Here is a 19,152-nt window from a genome sequence, read left to right as displayed (position 1 = left end):
ACTGATCGTGCTCAAATGTCTGGTGTCCTGCTGGCCAGCGCGCATCGCTGTGTCTGACACCGACAAGCGACCTCCTTAGCGACTCAGAAATCATGGACACAGGCGGGAGTCGTCAGAATTGCTGCTGTGTGACAAGGTTCTAACGACCGCCGAGGTCGTTATACGGATCGCTGAATCGTTGCTGCGTCGTTGGGTAAATCTGACAGCTTACTAGCGACCATTTAGCGACACACCAGCGATCCTTACCAAGTCGGATCAGTGTTGGGATCGCTGGTGCGTCGCTAAGTGTAATGGTACCCTTACCTAAAGTCAGCGTAAAACGGCAAATATTGGTCCTCAAATATTATACCAGGAATGCAGAAGACAGAATATCTATCTATCTAGTTGTGCTCAAAGGTTTACATACACCAGAATTTTGCTTTCTTAGCCTTTTGTCAGAGAATATGAATGGCAACACCAAAACTTTTTCTCCACTCATGGCTAGTGGTTGGATAAAGCCATTTCTTGTCAAACTACTGTGTTTTCTCTTTTTAAATCCTAATGACAACCCAAAACATGCAAATCGCCCTGATCAAAAGTTCACATACCCTGGTGATTTTGGCCTGATATCATGCACAGAAGTTGACACAAATGGGTTTGAATGGCTACTGAAGGTAACATCCTCACCTGTGACCTGTTTGCTTGTAATCAGTGTGTGTGTATAAAAGCTAAGTGAGTTTCTGGGATCCAGACAGACTCCTGCATCTTTCATCCAGCCACCGACATTTCTGGATTGTGAGTCATGGGGAAAGCAAGTTGAACTGTATAAAACAGGAAAGGGATACAAAAAGATATCCAAGGAATTGATAATGCCAGTCAGCAGCGTTCAAACTCTGATTAACAAGTGGAAAATCAGGGTCTCTCTAAAAACAAAACCATGATCAGGTAGACCAACAAAAATTTTGTCCATAATTGCCAGAGAAATTTTTCGGGATGCAAAGAAAAACCCACAAGTAACATCAGCTGAAATACTGGACTCTCTGAAAAGTAGCGGTGTGGCTGTTTTAAAATGCGCAATAAGGAGGCACTTGAAGAAAAATGGGCTGAATGACTGAGTCGCCAGAAGAAAGCCATTACTGGGCAAATGCCACAAAGTATCTCACCTACAATAAGCAAAACAGCACGGAGACAAGCCTTAAAACTTCTGGAACATGGTAATTTGGAGTGATGAGACCAAAATTGAACTTTTTGGCCACAACCATAAACGTTACATTTAGAGAGAGGTCAACAAGGCCTATGATGAAAGGAACACTGTTCCTACTGTAAAGCACGGAGGTGGATTGCTGATGATATGGTGATGTGTGAGCTACAAAGGCACAGGAAACTTGTTCAAAGTTGAAGGAAAGATTAATGCAGCACATTATAGGCAAATACTGGAGGCAAATTTGCACTCATCAGCCCGGAAGCTGCGCATGGGACGTACTTGGACGTTCCAACATGACAACGATCCAAAACACAAGGCCAAGTCGACCTGTCATTGGCTACAGCAGAATAAAGTGAAGGTTCTAGAGTGACCATCTCAGTTTCCTGACCTAAATATCATTGAGCCACTCTGGGGAGATCTCAAGCGTGCAGTTCATGCTAGACAGCCCAGGAACTTACAGGAACTGGAGGCTTTTTGTCAAGAAGAGTGGGCAGCTTTACCATCTGAGAAAATAAAGAACCTCATCCACAACTACCACCAAAGACTTCAAGCTGTCATTGATGTTAGAGGGGACAATACTCGGTATTAAGAAATGGGGTATGTGAACTTTTGATCAGGGTCATTTGGATGTTTTGGGTTGTCATTATGATTTAAAAAGAGAAAAAACAGTAGTTTGACAATAAATGGCTTCACCCAACCACTAACCATGAGTGGAGAAAAAGTTTTGATGTTATCATTCATACGCTCTGAAAAAAGGCCAAGAAAGCAAAAATTCTGCCAGGTTATATAGACTTTTGAGCACAACTGTGTGTATATGTATATATATTCCAAAAAAGGATGTACTTTCAAATTGTTTGCTGCATTCTTCTCTCTCTCATTATTGTTATTTTATCATCACTAATATTACTGTATTAGGAGGTCCACGCTGTAAGTATGTAGGCCAGAAGTCAGCATGACAGATCTAAAAATACTGATCTATTATTGATACCTGTGAAAGAAGCTTTGTCTCCTCATTGGGAGCCTCATAGGCCAAATATAGAATATGGTGTGCGAAGACGGAGTTCCTTGGTCCTTGTGATGAGATATCACCACGTGCACAATGTAACGTGCACCCAAGCCATAAACACCCATAAATACAAGCCCTTTCCAATGAGACAAAAGTATTGGGACACCTTCACATTTCCCACACATGAGGTTTTTTGATCTCCCATTCTATAATAATATAATCCATATAGTAATCTTTAGACACTGACATGATGAAGTTGTTTCCCCTTTACAGATCTAACAACCTCCACACTTCTGGGAAGGGTTTTTCAAGATTTTGGAGGTTTCTGTGGAAATCTTTCTCCATTCATTAAGAAGAGCATTTATTAGCTCAGACACTGATGTTGGGGAAAGGCCGGGCTCACAATCTTCTAGTTTAACCCAAAGGTGTTCTATGGGGTTGGGGTCCGGGCTCTGTGTGGCCGCTCATGTTCTTCCTACCAAACTCCCCCTCCATGTCTGTATGGAGCTTGTGCACTGGGGACAGTCATGGGGAACATAAAGGACCTTCCTCAAACTGTTCGCTCAAAGCTGGAAGCTACAATTGTCCACAATGTCTTGCGTTGAAGCATTAAGATTTCCCTTCACTGAAACTAAGAGGCTTAGGCCAACCCCTGATAACAAGCCTATAGCATTACCCCTTCTCCATCAAACTATATAGTGGGCACAGTGCAGTCAAGGGGGTAACGTGCGCCTGGCATTCACCAAACACAGACTCCTCCATCAGACTCCAGATAGAGAAGTGTAATCTGACACTGCACAAACCATGTCTCCTCCAGAGTCCAGTGGTGGCGCCTTTACACCACTCCATCCGACACTCAGCATCGTGCTTGGTGAAGTACAGCTGCATGCAGCTACTCAGCCATGAAGCTGCCGGCTGGGGGGGGGCACAATGTTTGTGCTGATGTTATATGAGAGAAGGTCAGGTCCCTGCAGTTATGGAGTCAGCAGAGCGTTGGTGACTTTTCTGCTCTTAGCTCCTCAGCACTCGGCCCCCCCCCCCGGTCTGTAACATTACGGGGTCTCCACTTTGTGGCTGAGTTGCTCTGATTCCTTCCACTTCTCAATAATATTACTCACGGGTGATGGGGGAAGACTTAGGCAGAAGAAATGTCATGAATGGACTTGTTACCCCGGTGGCTCCTGTTACAGGACCGCGCTGGTATCAGCGAGCTCTTAGGGCACACAACTTTGAGTATTTTATTTTTTATGTAACCTTTTAGCAACTTTTTTGGTTTCTTTCCATCTCCTATAATTCATGCTGATCTTCCTGCTTCATGAATAGTAGCACGATAACAATGGGGAAAGGGGGGTAATGTAACCGTTAATGGTTTTGTCCACATCTGTTACCTGTGCGGGAGACCAAGATTTCTTAGATACAGCTGAAGCCATTGTCTGAAATCCATCCAGCCCTGAAATAATCTATGGTTGTCAATATCTGTGAATAATTACTGTTTAAATTTCCAACTCCTACCCCAACAATTTCCCTCACCATATGTTATGTAGGTAAAGTGGCCACTTAGTTTTCAGGGGAGCTTTCACCTATCAGGAATTGACTGAGCTAGGAGGTCGGCACTTCCACTTCTAGTTTCCAGATAATATTTGTTTCAGAGAACTCACGTGATTTGATAATAATTTTCCACTTCTGGTTTATGTTTCTAAACCATGTCGGCCATGCTTTTCATGTGTAATAATGGCCAGAGCCTGGCTGTCCCCATCATGAACAATAGTCATGGGACTTTTGACGATTACTCATTGAGGAATGGACAGGTCACAGGGCTTTGGTCCTCAAAAGACAAATAGCACATCACACTGCTTAAAGAGAACCTGTCAGCAGGCTTTTAAACCTTAAACTAATGTCATCTATGTTAAAAATCTGAAATATATTGATGACATCCATATCTTTATATTAAAAGCCCGTGCCTCTGTTTTCTAGGAATCTATTGGCAAACCTTTATGTAAATGAGATCACAAGTGCAAGGGGCTTAGCTTGTACTTACACCTCACTGTCCTTTCCTCTTGCCGCCACCCTCACTTGTCTCTGTGACCTGTTTCCCCAGACCAAGATCTCACGCATGCACCATCATTCTTGGGGGTAGCGCATGAGCAGATTGTTAGTCATCAGTACCTTACTGCACATGTGCAATCCCTGTGAATGACAGCCTGTGCAATGTCTCAGGTGGTGCAGTGGGTCACAGGAACACTCCGATCAAAGCTGATAAACCATGTTATTCTTTAGTGCAGGGCTTGAAGCGTGACACAAGGATTCTCTGTTGTTCTTTTAGAAGGTGCAGATTCTCCTTGTAGAGATCCATCTGATATAGAATATCACAGGCAATGTCACCTGGGAGAAATATGCAAACTAACTCTCCTCCAAAAGGAATAAACCTCTCACTGGTGCTAGTTGTTAGTAACTATCCTGCAATTTAATGTCTGACCTATTAAAGAGCCCTGAAACATGAGTAAGGACACCAGAAAAATACAGGGTAAGGTACGGGTTGGCTGGGTGAGTAACCAACAATAGACGGCACTAGAGATAGAGTTTTTCTTTCTTATTTGCATCCTTTTTCACTGGGAACATTGCATGCGAGACTCCTGCACCAGATGGAGAACCAGTAACTTCACCCAGCCAACCATTGCTCTACTCTGTACTGACGAGGATCAGGAGCTCTGCAATCTGTCTACAGATGGTGTCTCTGGTTTTTGGCTGATATTCCAATTACTTTAAAGCTATTTGATGGCTCAGACTAAAGCGCAAGTTTTAAAAACAAAAATGAGAGCAGTGACATAGACCGCACAGGATGGAAACCAACAGTGCCCAGTGGTGCACCACTGACTATAAAAGGTCTACCTGGTTCCCATCATTGTGCCATCATATTAGCAAACACTATCTTATTTTATTATTGGTGGAATTTGTGGTGGCAGCAATTGTACAGCTCACTGGTTCAGACTTAATACAACCCTTTTTATAGGTCATCAAACAGACCTCACATGATGCCCGTAACTGCGGAATCAATATGTAGATTTCACATTGACAATTGGACTCATTGACAATTAGGCTACGTTCCCACATTGAGTTTTTCATGCTGCATAGTTCTGAAAAACTGCAAGTAACATAATTTTCTTAATAGGTGCAGAAATGCTACAGAAAATCTGCAACATCAAGAACTCACCAAAAACTCAAATCTTAGAACTGGACTAATTTTCCTTCTAATTCTGTAGGACCTGAAACATCACCTTCCAGCATTGTTTCGTTTCCCTGCCTGCAGACTCTCTGTACCCTCTGCTCATCACTGACATTGCTTCCCCATGGTGTCAGTATGTGCCAACACTCTGCATGTTCTTCTTCTTAAGGAAGTAATTGGATTAGGAAGTTATCTTTTGCCGTTCTGTGCCCCTCGAATATGGAGTCTTGGTCCGGTTTGGTAACTATACCTGATACACATATACAGTTCCCTGGCAGTAAAGGTTTCTTGGAAACGCAAAACCAATTTTAACACCTATGATCCCTCCTGAGCTCTGGTTACTGTTTGGTATCTTTTACGAAGAGAGTCCAACCACATGCACACGGCACGCTCCGCATCTGACTCACTGCACTATTTCTGTCCTGTGCTCTTTGGAAAGTCCTAGTCTTGTGACCAGATGGATATTTCTATGCTGGTGCAGAGGGGTCATCCCAAGTTATTCCTGCAGAAAACTGCATATGTTAGGGGCAAAAATAAAGACTTTGGATTATTTCCAGAGCTGGGACAGCATGCAACATACACAAAGGCTTGTCAATCACCATCCTGAGAAGTGGGATCGAAGGTGCCTTGTTCATACTGGTGGCGCAAACCATGGGGGCACATTTAGTATTACATTTCAGCCATTTTCTGGTGCAATTGTTTCAGTGGTGTGCCATCAGCTCCCTGCCCTATCAGTCTCCATTCTGTAGACGGGTCATTGTCCTGGCATTGGCAGCACAAAGATGTCACTGCATTGTGCCGCCTGCTCCAGTCTGCTATGTATAAGGGTATGTTTCCACGGGCCGGAATCCTTCAAGATTTGCTGCGGATTGGACGCTGCGTACAGCCGCAGCGTCCAAATGTTACAGCATAGTGGAGGGGATTTTATGAAATCCCGTCTCCACTATGTGTGCACGGCCGCATCTGGTGGCCCTGCGTAACCGGACATGCGGTGCATCTTTCCAGACCGCAGCATGTCTATTTTATCTTGCGGAGACATTCAATTAACACATCAGGAATCACCGCACGTACAACAGGGAGCGGCGATTTTGGCGGAGCGGGTTATCTGCTGCGTCCAAAGCTCAGGGATTCCGGCCCATGGAAACATACACTAAGGAATAGAAGATTCACTTGCTCTGATGGTCGGGGATTTTGAATAGGTGAATTTAATTTTTAAGGGGATCAAAAGGGTGGCTTTATTATTTTTAGAGGGGGCATTACTATATTTTAAAGAGGGCACTCTGGGGGCATGACTACTTTTTCAGGGGGCATTATTACTTTTTACTGAATGCTCAGGGGGATTATTACTTAATGTGGATACTTGAGGGAGTCCATAAGGGTCATTAATACAGTTTAGAGGCAAAAAAGGTGATACTAATACTTTCCAGAATGAACACATGGAACATTCATGGGACTTTCTAGTTAGCACAGAGGGGACACTATTGCTTTCTATGGGGCATACAGTGGTCTGTGACTGTCTAGAGGGCACACAAGGGGCACTATTATTGTTGGAGGGAGCGGAGGAGACCCTGTTAGGACACTATTACCACCTGTTTGGCACCATTTACTTTTAGGGGCACTGTTTGGCACTATGGTTTTCAGGGTTGCTGTCTTTCTAGCACGTTAGGAAGTGATTATGTTAATGTAAAAAAAATATTGAGGTAAATGTGCAACACAGCAGGTGCAGTGATGGATGGGGAAAATGGGAAAAAAAAGATGCATATTTGGGGGGAGCATCAGGATGGGGAAATTGTGTAGATTAGGAAAAAGCTAAGGAAGGTCCTGGAAATGTGAGAAGTTAAAAGTACTGATACAGGTCATGGCTGGAAGAAGTTGTTATAGTGGTCTGGGCCAGAAATGAAAAACGGAAAATGTTAAAGAACGTCAAAGTAAATGGATTTTACTGTAAACACCTCTAAAATTGGAATCGTATGCATATACTTTCATAGTGTGTTTTATTTTATTATTATTGAGTAATAGTTTGGTGGTGAAATGAAGTCACTGAGTTCTGTAGGTGTATAGTGGTTATATCAGAAATATTAGTCTTTGTACAGTGTGTTTTGTATGGTAGAAGATTGGTAATATTCATTCACTATGTAGTGGTATTAGTTTTGGACATGGTTTAACTGTATTATTTCAGCCTCGTAATGTGTTATCATTGGTAATATTGGTCTTAATTTTAATAGATGTAGATTAGGTGGCACATGTATTTTTGCCATATTTATGAATTCCAATTTTTAAAAAAGTTGCAAATTTTTTTGCACAAAATCACTCTCCTCGATGAAAAATGCTTTCAAAGGCTGGGCCAAATGTAACACGCTATATCTTCCTAAGTGAAATTCAAATATAATATCACATCAGTCTGTTGCCTCCGGTTACAACCATCTTAAAAGAGTTGTACAAAATTAGTAAGACCACTGCTGCTCTCTACCAAAATCAGCACCACACCTGTTCATGCGTGGTATTGCAGTTTAATCACTATTCACTTCAATGGAGTGCTGCAATAACCAGACTTGACACATGGTTTGATGTGGCGCTGTTTCTGGCGGGAAACAGCCATGTTTAAAGATAAAAAAATTTAGACAACCATAAAAAAAGACACAAAACAACACATTTCTTTCCCCGAAAAAAAATCACATCTTTTAATATTATTATTGCCATTTTCAGTGAATATACTTAGCAGACAATCACAGTGAAAAAGCATGGAGCTCCTTGCGATACAATATATTACAGAGGTATGTTACAAAGCTCCTACAGGAAGACTGAGATAACATTCATTGGGACCTCCAATGAAATATTTCAGTATCTGGCTCAGTGAAGGGGTGCAAGGCTTGACCTGTCCGTCTATGAAAGCAAGTACCAGGGTAGCCTATTATACAATTGGAGTCATGTCTACTAAGTACTAAGGCACCTTACAACCCACATGTATGTATTCATGGGCTACAGTTGACTGTATGGCTTAGCAGAGCTAACTAAAGCTAGGGCTCAACTGAGAGAAACAAGATTAGTGCGCTATTTCCTATTACAGCAGAAGCTGGGTGACAACTATGAAGCCCCCCATCCATGATAGACTAACGTTGACGAATAAGGATGGGTTTGGCTGACAGTCTAATGTGCATTGGAACCCCGGACAATTGGGAGTTAAGAATGCGGCATGTCCAATTTCAGACTGCCGATCCTTATCCTAAGCCACTACCAGAAATGTCTGGCAGCTGCTCTTTCATAGAGAGCATAGGAGCACTCAGACGAGCGACTTCTCCTGTGTACCGTATAGACGGTCGAGATATCTGCCAGCCGAACCATTGTTCTGCCAACAGTTGTTATCTAATGGGGCGCTTTATTATAAAAGCTTAAAATCTAGATGGGAGACTGACCATGTTGAAAAATCACATAGTACAAGTAATAGATCAAGGACATCTTAGGCTGCAACCTATCTTTGTAGGCTTGGTTCTACAGTTCAAGTGCCACCACACAAAAATGAGTTAAGATAAAGGGGTTACAGATAACATTCACAAATATATGTGCCAAGTTAAAATTGGGGTGGGGGGGGAGATATTCCAGTACCGTAGTACTTTTTAATGAGCATAGCCTATTACAGAACATTGATCAATGGTTTACAGAACAGGTCCACAACTGGCGGTCACTTCATAAGACATTATCTTCTACCAATACTAATAGTAAACCAGTTGGCAGTAGCCTAATACCATATTACAGTGGCCCTTTGATTGACTTTTTCCTATACTACTTCATGTGTCTCAGTATCAGTACAGTTATGGTTGAGGTTGGCCCTCGATCTTAATGTGGACCCCTGGTTGACAGTGACCAAAATGCAAGTGAAAATACGATGAAACTTTTGAAAAAATGTTTGTGAACTTTAATCAATAAAGCCTTGAATGAAGTAGCTTGCAGTTTAGTTGACCCAGGGAGGGATGTCACATATTAAAAACTCAAATATGTGTTAATGTGTAACAACCAATGAATGAACAACCTTGAATAGCCTTGTTTAATAGGCATGTCTGGATTTGGAAAAGACCATGCCTGTCAATAATGTGTGATTGAAAGCAGGGCTGTGGAGTCGGAGTCGTGGAGTCGGAGTCGGTGCTCATTTTGGTGGAGTCGGAGTCGGAGTTGGAGTCGGTATAAAATGGACCGACTCCGACTCCTAAAATATATAATAAATTGGGTACAGTAATTCAATGCAGGATGTGCTGAATATTTTTTCATAGGAGTTTGGGAAAGTTATGAAATGTCCTATAAATGGCTGTTCTATTCCTGATCTAAGGCTACATTCACACACAGCGTTTTTCCTGTGTTTTTTGAGGATACGTTTTTCAGCTGCAAAAGCTGATCATCTTTTTAAAAAACCGCATCAGCTGAAAGGTTTTTGAGCTCATAGATAATGTTTTCAATAGCAAAAGCAGATTAGAAATCTGCTCTATCTATCCATTTATCCATATCTGTCTATCCATATCGTATCTGTACCAAAAAGAATGAAAACCGGGTAGTACACCAATATATATTCTGTTCTATCTAAATATCTTGATTATTGGATCATAAAAATGATTAAATGTCTGAGGTTCACATTGTACTACAATAAATTTTTCATTTAAATATAAGCAATATGTGTGGGAGTCGGAGTCGTGGAGTCGGAGTCGGAGTTGGAGTCGGAGTCGGTGTAAGGGAAATTGAGGAGTCGGAGTCGGAGTCGCAGGTTTGGCTTACCGACTCCACAGCCCTGATGAAAGGGTTGTGTGAAGGGTTGCAATACCAAAAAAAGCCCATGGACAGATAATGTTGGGAAAAGCTAGATTTTTTTCCCTTACTACCTCTTTAATTTTCAGTCCCAATAATTTGTTATTTAATTGCGTGAATATGGCTGAGAAGAAGACAATGCCAATAGATGATCCATTAGATGTCTGTTAACAATGGACTACACAATTATAAGTTTTACTCAATGTGTCCGCAGAACAAAAGTAACCCATAAAAAAAAAAGGCAGTAGAAGATCAATCACTATATCTTCCTTGTTGTCTATTCCAAACTTGCACTGTGGATATTCTTCAGACTTATGTCTAGATCTAGATGTTTTCTGAATTTACCCCGATTCTTGAATAGGTAAAATCTCAATTTTTCAATCATAATTGTTAAAGAAATTTAGTAACTTTTTGAACCCTTCTGAAGTTATCAACAGTCCATTTTGCCCCAACATAATGTACAACAAATCTAATGGATAGAATGGTGCCATAGCTAACAATCAGACAAAGACATCCTATCGGTAGGGTGCAGTTGAAGAAAATGATAACTTATTTGTATATATATATATATCTAGGTATCTAGATGCATTAATCTTCCCACCCAGAGCCACCAAGCTGTTTTGAACCCATCATGTTTCTGTATTACACAGTATACGAGGAGGCATTGAATGCCTAGTAGTCATTCCTAAAAGTCCTCAAAACCCAAAAATTCACAATACTGATGTGGACACAATAAAACATCTTTCTATTGATATTGCATGAGTGTTTCGAAGACTCCAAGAATGTACAATGGCTTCATTTCTGAAATTCAGTCTTTTTTTGGCTTGTTCTATGTGATGCTGGTGACTAAAACAATGTACAAAGATGTTTAAAGTGTCCGATGCTTGGGCTTAAGATAGGTAGAGGGCGAACTCAAGAAAATAAAAAAATACAGAAAAAATGTATTTCAAATAAGCAAATTTAACACAAGAAAGATTAACAATAAAATTAGACAAGGTGCATAAAGAATTAAGAACATTGTGGCACCATAAAAATATAGCTCCTTTGATGTAGGATCATTTTTTCTGGAGAAAATGGGTACAAGGAATTTATCAACGTTCCTCTAAAACCTCAGCTCTGTCACCCTATCACTGGTAAGCAGATAGTGGCCTGCTATGCACCATATTGGTTTTAGTCTACTATCTACCAACCTAAGACAGCATTCAGACGTCTCTGAAACATGGTCCGTGTACGGACTTGTGATGAACAGACTGAATACGGGTTTCCAATCCAGAACTCAACAGAATCATATATGCCTATGAGGCTGTTGAGTTTGGGTTGGAAGACTCGGGAACAGTCTGTGCATCATGGTTTATACTCGGACCATTTCATGAATATCTGAATTTGGCCTAAGATTGAGATTCCCAAATATGTGACAGCTGCTCCAGCTTATGGCCAGAACGGCAATGAGTGAAAGACGTTCAAATGTCTCCTTGAAGAGGTTGTCCCATCAGGACAATTTTTGCCCTTTTAGAGCATATAGATTTACAGAAAGTGATTCCTACTTAGGACCCACCTCTACATGCCAGAAAGGAAGTCCAATTAATACATAGACGGCAAAGGAAAATGTATGGCTGGATTTGACTTCCATCCAACCGTGATAGCTGTATCCACTCATCGTCATGCTGCCTTCTGTTCTTAATTTAAAAAAATGACAGTTTTGGAAGTGAGTAGAGAATTCTTTAAAGGGGTTAAACAAGAAGAAAAAAATATCTGCTTTCTTGAAAGGTAGTCTTATATTTGAGCCTATACCTATTCCCTTGACCTCGTTTCAGGAAGAAAGCAGCCACGTTTCTCTAATATTATACAACCAATTTAATGACTTTCATAGAAGCCTTGTGTATAAATTACCTTAGAAGTTGCATGACCAAAAATTTCACAGCCAACATCCACCCCCCTCCCCCCATTGAGAGGTAGTCGCCATAAAATGTTAAAGCTGAAGTATTTCAGAATTTACAAAATAATACAGAATGGATTTGTTGAGAGTTACTCATATACTAGAATACAATGGACTTCAGGTAATAAAACAATTAACCCGACAAGCAAAATGTTCACAGAACAGATCAATAAAAAGATTAACTAAACTGTAAGTCAACAGTACCCATAGTAATCATTACCCAAGGAATATGGGCAAGGACTCTTTCCAGACTCACTTAGCCTGCACATTCCTTCTAAATACTCATTGTTTCCATCAGAAGTGCCTCTCCAATTCGTTCTTAGGATGCTCTGAAATGTCTTGGCCCAGTCAGCCCAAATACTATGAGCTGGAAATATTTTATTGGATAAGTGTTTACGAAGAAAATGGCCGGTTATTCAGATTAATGGTGCCAAGCGTTTCACCTATAGGTTATGTGAGAGGTGAAACCGTTTCTGATCTAAATCACTCTTAGCCATAGTGAATTCGGCAAAACATTTTCAGTAGGATTTCTTTTATCTGGACCTCAAGTCCTCAGAAGTAATAAGATTATATAGGGGACTATAGGGAGAGATGTGACTAGTCCGGTGCTTCTCCTGGCCCTGCTCCAGTTGATTGACAGGCTATGTACACATATGGGAGAGAGCTGTCAATCACTTGGAACAGAAAGAAGAAAGTCCTGGGCAGCACCGGACTAGTCTCGTCTTTTAGCATAGTCCAGCCTCGGACTATAGTAAAATACCAGTTATTTTGTTCGGAGGGCAGTGAGGTATTTTGGTCAACTATACAGATTTTTTTTAAGAAGTAGAGGCTGGCCAAATACAGACCATTTTTTGTCCAACTGATTTAAAGAGGATCTGTCAGGCATCTATCTGGGACAGCATACTACAGAAGAAGAGATGCTGAACCAGGGAATATATAGTTTTCTATCATTTAGTACAGTATTTCCAAAATATAAAGTGATAAAACTCATAGAGAAAGCCTGTGAGTCCTGTGAATCACTGTGTGTGGGCGGGGGAAGCAGGACTCACAGGTTCTCTCAGTAAAGGCTCCATACACATTAGAACTGACCGACCATAGAATGTGATTGAGGGCCTCCACACTTCCCCCAACTGATGATGTCAAGGGAGAGAACGATTAGGAATGTTGAATTTCAACACTCAATCCAGACATGTTCCCCACTGAAAAGACATGCACACTTGGCCAATTTGAGCATGCATGTGGTTTGAGGCGTATAAAGAGATAGCTATCAGCTGGTCGAGCATTCAGCCTACAGGTATCTATGGTGTATGGCCACCTGAACAGTGTCCGATCCAGGCCAGTAATCGAGCAGCTATATACAAGTTAATCAGCAATCGTTAACTGACCTGTTAAACAGCGACAATCGCTTTCTGCCCATATTGTTAACAGGGGGTGATGTGCTGCAGAAAACAAGCATTTTCTAATTTTTTTTGCTAGTTTGTACGGTGATAGCCAACTTTTTTAGATAGGTAATAATCAGGAAAATGATAATACTGTACCAAATAATAGAAATATATACATTTATACATTTATTTTTTATGTATATTTTTTGAAACCTCAGCGTTTCCTCCTCCTTTTTTTCCCACAATAATGAAGTAGACTACCCCTTTAAGTACTTCATCTATTCGTTCAGTAACAATGGCTGCTAGCCTGCTGCTACTGAGAGGTAGTGACACATGTATGAGTGGAATAAAATTATATTGATTCACATTTTCAATTCTTGATTATATTTTTATCTGATGACTTTTTTTTTACATAAGACTTTCTGTAATATAAATATTTCCTTCTTTATACAAACTTTATTAGACTCTCGCCAACTTTCTTCAAGACACTTTCTGAGGTAAGATATCAGTGTTGCACTTGGCAACCAATCAGATGCTTGTTTTCATTGGCAAAATAAGAGGTGGTTTCTGATTGGTTGCACTGATCACCATTATCTATAACAACCAGTGCAGACAGAAAGAGAAGCAGTTGCTCATTTCAGCCAATACTGTAATTTGCATTTGTTGCCACGGAAACATAGCCTCCATTAAAAAAAAATGTAGTTCATGACCATATAATAAAAACATATAGACCTCATTTCTCAGATAACGAACCTTGTTGCTCATAGCAACCAATCACAGCTCAGCTTTCATTTCTCCAAAGCAGCTTTGGAAATGTAAACTGAACTTTGATTTGTCGCTGTAGGAAACCATTAAGGCCTAGTGCATCGTGTATAAAAATGAGGCCTATTTGTGATAGGGACTGCTTCATGTACACCGAATACTGAATCTCCTTTTACATACTCATGACTGAGAAGTATATCAGAATCACAATTACTGCGAAGAGCCCACAAAAAGTTACCCTAATTCTTCTTCCCTTTTTCACAAAGTCACAAAATATAGCATTTTTCATATTTCCTTCATAAAACATTATCTCTATACATGTTATATCATCAAAAAAAATAAAAATTACATTTTACCACACAAAAATATTTATAATAAAATTAGAAATTTGCATTTTTTTTTTTTTTTTATTTTTTTTTAAAAAGCTATTGAGCATACTAAATCTGCTGTTAAGGATGCTGGGCTGGGAAGCGCATATCATTCCAGTCTGTCACTCAGTGATATTAGGGAGTAGTTTTGCGTTTGATCAGATTCAATTGTGTAATTCAAGTATTTTTTTGTGAATATTGTTGATTTTGGAAATTTCCCTTGATGCATCGTACCGTACGGTAATGGTAACCTGCTGCATATTTATTTACCTACCGTTATGAGTTTAAGGGATAATTTACCGGAAAGTCCTGCATAATTTTATCCCAAATGCCACAGAATGACCACTTTTGTTGGCAAGGATGGTGCTGGCATGCATCATATTTTTTTTCTTTTGCATATGTCAGGTATAAAGTATATTTTTTTTACAATGGGGCATACAGAGAAGAGATGTATTTGTGTGTTAATGGGATGTATCAAGTGTTCAGTCTATGTTCCCGTGCAGACCGGTCTGGTCTTTGATGCAGCTTTGGCCCACCCCCTAACTCGTAACATATATATGCACACACACGCATCTTTAATAGATGTGTGTGTCTATAATATGTATATATATAGATTGCTATTATATATATATATCCAATACAGACACGTATATATTTATTCCAAAGCTTTGCATTGGTTGATGCATAGGTTTCACTATTTCTAGAGGCACAAAATGGACGCCGGTCACAGCAGTGCCTATAGCAGCAGAGACCTCCCTTTTCAGCAGAGGACAGATACTAATACGAGCAGCGATTTAGTGTTTGTTTGCTTTTTTGTACAAGTCATTTACTACCGGTGGCGTCCTCGGGGTCACCTGTACACACATAATGCATGCACAAATATTTTTGATTTAAAAATAATTAAAAAAGAGAAAAAAGTGCAAATTCAGCAGTTGCTGTTGTCTGCGGTGATGTCAGTGAAATGACCTGGTCACCTCATCCCACTTTCCTTCAGAGGGTACATGCATGGGATATAATGCTGATGTTTTAAGGGGTTAAAAATATCAGCTTGCCATCTAATTTTGTCTTGATTGTTGGCACCAAGCGGGCATAGCAATCCTTCTAAGCACACCAGTATTATTTATGTTGGCAAGCAACCCGCCATAGTAGTGCACAATGGGTGTCTGTCCTGCTATTTGTTTTCATGGATATTTCGGGATGAGTTTTCCTGGTAGTAAAGGAAGACAGGGATTTATTTTGATATACCAAAATCATTTGGCAACCCCCCTTCCCCCCTAAAAAGTGTAAATCTGGAATTACTCTGCTCTATGTAGTCTACTTTTTGGCATAAATATTCCTTTTAGATTTTGCAAATATGTCCTGAAACAAATCAGTCCAGGTTGGTGAGATTCTCCATCAACAAATACTCTGGGTACTAGGATTTACCATTAAAAGATGCCTAACTGGAGATCCAACAGAATAGTAGTCTCCTGGTCCTAAATCGTTAATCTCGTGGATGATGTCCTACCAGCTTGTTCACTGAAGGCACACAACCATTAACAATGTTGGTTAAGGAGATCTCAACAACCTGTCCACCTTTTTGGCCACCTAATGCTTCCTACCTAGAAACATGAGAAAACCGATTCGTAGCCAAAACTTTTGCTGGTAATCCATGACAGAAATTAGTACTATTGCAGTAACAGAAGTTCATTATGTAAATTTCCAGATTTGTTTTCTCAAAACGAACCATATTTTAGAGGTAGAAGACCCAATCTTGTGGGAAATTCTTCACATTTACTTCACCATTACCATCAATGGTGTGGCACAATCATTTCACATCTTGGTGATTTAACATTGGGTGGAGGAGATGTTTGCATTGTAAGTTGGAATTTACTGTCCATTTTTGTTATTGATTGAAGATGGAGATTAGGACCGAGGTAAAACCCTCAGAGGATCGCAGGTTGTAGACTCTCACTTCACATAACACTCTCGAAGATGATGACCTTGTTATCCGACATAGGGCTCAAGCTGGTCAAGCTCTTGACATCTGGATCAGGTGCCATGTATTCTAAATGATGAGCTCCCCAGATGGGTTCAGTCAGATGATGCCAACGCTGTCAATAAAGATCAACAAGGTCATTAGATACATGGGGGTGAGCAATCTTCTATTTAAGGATTATCACTACTTTAATAGCTGAAAAGAAGAAGACAGTTTTCAGGACAAGGCAATGATCTATGTTAAATTTAATTCAAAGAGATATGAAAGGTTTAGCATGAGTATTTTTGGGGTGAAAACTGGCATTTCCAGCTTTGCTACCCTAAGCCTTGCTCACGTGACAGTTCAACCAATGATGGAAACCAAGAAAGTATGACTCAATCAATGATAACTGAATGCAAAAAAACACCAAAGAAAGTGAAAACAACTGGAGTAATAGTTAACTATGAAATACTGGATATATTTTGGTTCTGGTGAATTTAGAAATCCATCCACAAGTTGATATTAACCAAAAAAAGGAATAGGCCACAACTTATTGATTGGTGGGTGTCTGACCATTGGGACTCGCATCGATCAGCAGATTAGGGCACTTTTATCCCCTTTAGAATGGAGCAGAAATGTGTATGCTCTACCTCTGCGCATTCATTCTCTATAGCCTTAATTTTTTTTCCATCAAAGTGAATAGAGCGGTGGTTAGATATCTGACCTAACGCTCTATATAGAGGGGATAAAAGTTCCGTATTGGGAATAAAAAATCCCCAATTTCCCAATCGGTGCAGGTCCCAGCAGAAAGTTATCATCTGCCCACATTAATGTGATTTCACCGGATGACCCCTTTAATATTATTAATAAATAAGTACAGTACAAGACTGTTTTGTCTTAGATTTGAAAATATGTTTGTAAGTGATTAAAATTATAATCAACTCCAACTGCATCTACTTTAGAGTCTAAAAAGTTTATCCACTTAGGACCAACCCTACTTATTAAAAGGCTCCTTTGACAATAAGTTACTCCTAGTGTTTCTTGCACAACAATCAGCTGTGGTCTGTAGAGGAAACCTGACTGTAAGTGTTCATTTTCCCTGCATAGCCACCACAAGGCAAATTAAGAATTACACAATGCTTATTCAAATTAATGGGTTGTAGGACAGGTTACTTTTTTAGAGCAAAAGATGCTTTTTGCAATCACTTTCTACTTTGGCCAAGATATAAACGCCCTAGACCATGGACCTCTCTTCCAATTCTCTACTAGGATTATGTGGAAACAATTTTTTCAAACTAGGCAAGCCCTTTAAGTAAAACTAATTATATCCAAGGCTGGACCCATCTGAACTTCCTCCATTCTCTTGGTGGATCACTGCTTCCCTGAATGGAATGTGATGAAACAGTTACATCTCAATTTACATAGAAGTGAGGGCACTTACCTCTTTCAGTGTCCCCTTGGCACGTGTGATTTTGTAAAGGAAGGTCACCGGGACACACAGCATTGATGACATAGCAAAGCACCAGCCAATTGCTTCACCCCACCATGGGTACGTGTATGTCTTATTGTACGTCAGAGGCTTGTAGTTCACCAAGTTGAAGATAAATATGGCCTGTGTAGTAGAAAGTACGTCAGTTACTACAAGTTTTGAACATAAGTCCTTCGAGAAAACCTAGACTGAGTTGCAGAATTAGGAATCAGTTCACAACTTTTACAGATTTTTTATTATTCTAGGAGCCACCCCTATATCTAGTTCTTGGAATAAGAGGTCAAGTCACATGCGTTTATGTTTTATGAAAACATTCACAGAAGTCATTAGGCTTGTTCAGGCAGCTGGAGGTCACGATAAGCTTCTTTGTTCAGGATCTGAGCAAGTGGTACAAGGCAGCTGTGTTTGGCGGCATCATAGATCCGTTTTCTCTCAATTGTGGCTTTCCAGCAGTTTTGAAATTATAACTCCCACCCTGAAGCAGGCACTTAATTTTTAGAGTTGAAATGTCACAATAGCTGGAAAGCAACAGGTTGGAGACCAAAGGGAACCGGTCAGCAGGTTTTTATATATGAATGTAGAGAAATGGATGCGTAGGCGCTTGTCCCCGTTTTTGTACAGATCCAATGTACCCATTATGAGAAAAATAGGGTAGAAACCATATGTAAATCAGGCTGGAAGTACACTTGAGGGTCTGTCAATGCAATTGGACAGCATCTTCCATATGCAAAGGTCCAAACCACATTTTTAAGGACGTGATCTTACCATGCAGACGAAGGGAGTGATCAGAGACCAGCACCATTTCATCCAAGGGAAAGGACGATATCCAATCATACGGGCAATGTCATCCATGAATCTATCAGCTCCTGATGACATGAAATGAATTAAAAGATGAACATTGGCAGATCATATTTTTACTATTATTCTATGTGTAACTATTTTTATCAGCACTCATCAGGTTGTGAGATGATGGAGGTCCTGATGAGGGATGGTTCTGATGGTAACTGTGATGATAGTGGCTAGGATGGTGGGTGTGATGGTGGTAGTTGTGATGG

The 19,152-nt window shown here is 40.3% G+C and overlaps 1 protein-coding gene across 1 annotated transcript in view; it reads right to left on the bottom strand.

Moving 5' to 3' along the window:
• Window positions 1-8,064: 8,064 nt before the first annotated feature.
• The window catches only part of SLC6A8 (solute carrier family 6 member 8), a 75,219-nt gene continuing 64,131 nt past the window's right edge, over window positions 8,065-19,152 (bottom strand). The window contains exons 11-13 of the mRNA XM_073590921.1: window positions 18,863-18,963; window positions 18,050-18,220; window positions 8,065-16,744 (exon numbers count right to left, since the gene is read on the bottom strand). Coding sequence (XP_073447022.1) covers window positions 16,607-16,744; window positions 18,050-18,220; window positions 18,863-18,963 — 410 coding nt within the window. The 3' untranslated portion in view covers window positions 8,065-16,606. The remainder of the gene's footprint in view (window positions 16,745-18,049; window positions 18,221-18,862; window positions 18,964-19,152) is intronic.

Source organism: Dendrobates tinctorius, unplaced genomic scaffold (assembly GCF_039654945.1).
Source record: "Dendrobates tinctorius isolate UK_male_01 unplaced genomic scaffold, ASM3965494v1 ptg000120l, whole genome shotgun sequence".
NCBI lineage: Eukaryota > Metazoa > Chordata > Amphibia > Anura > Dendrobatidae > Dendrobates > Dendrobates tinctorius.
Note: the sequence above shows the minus strand (reverse complement) of the source record. Positions and strands in the feature narration are given on the sequence as shown.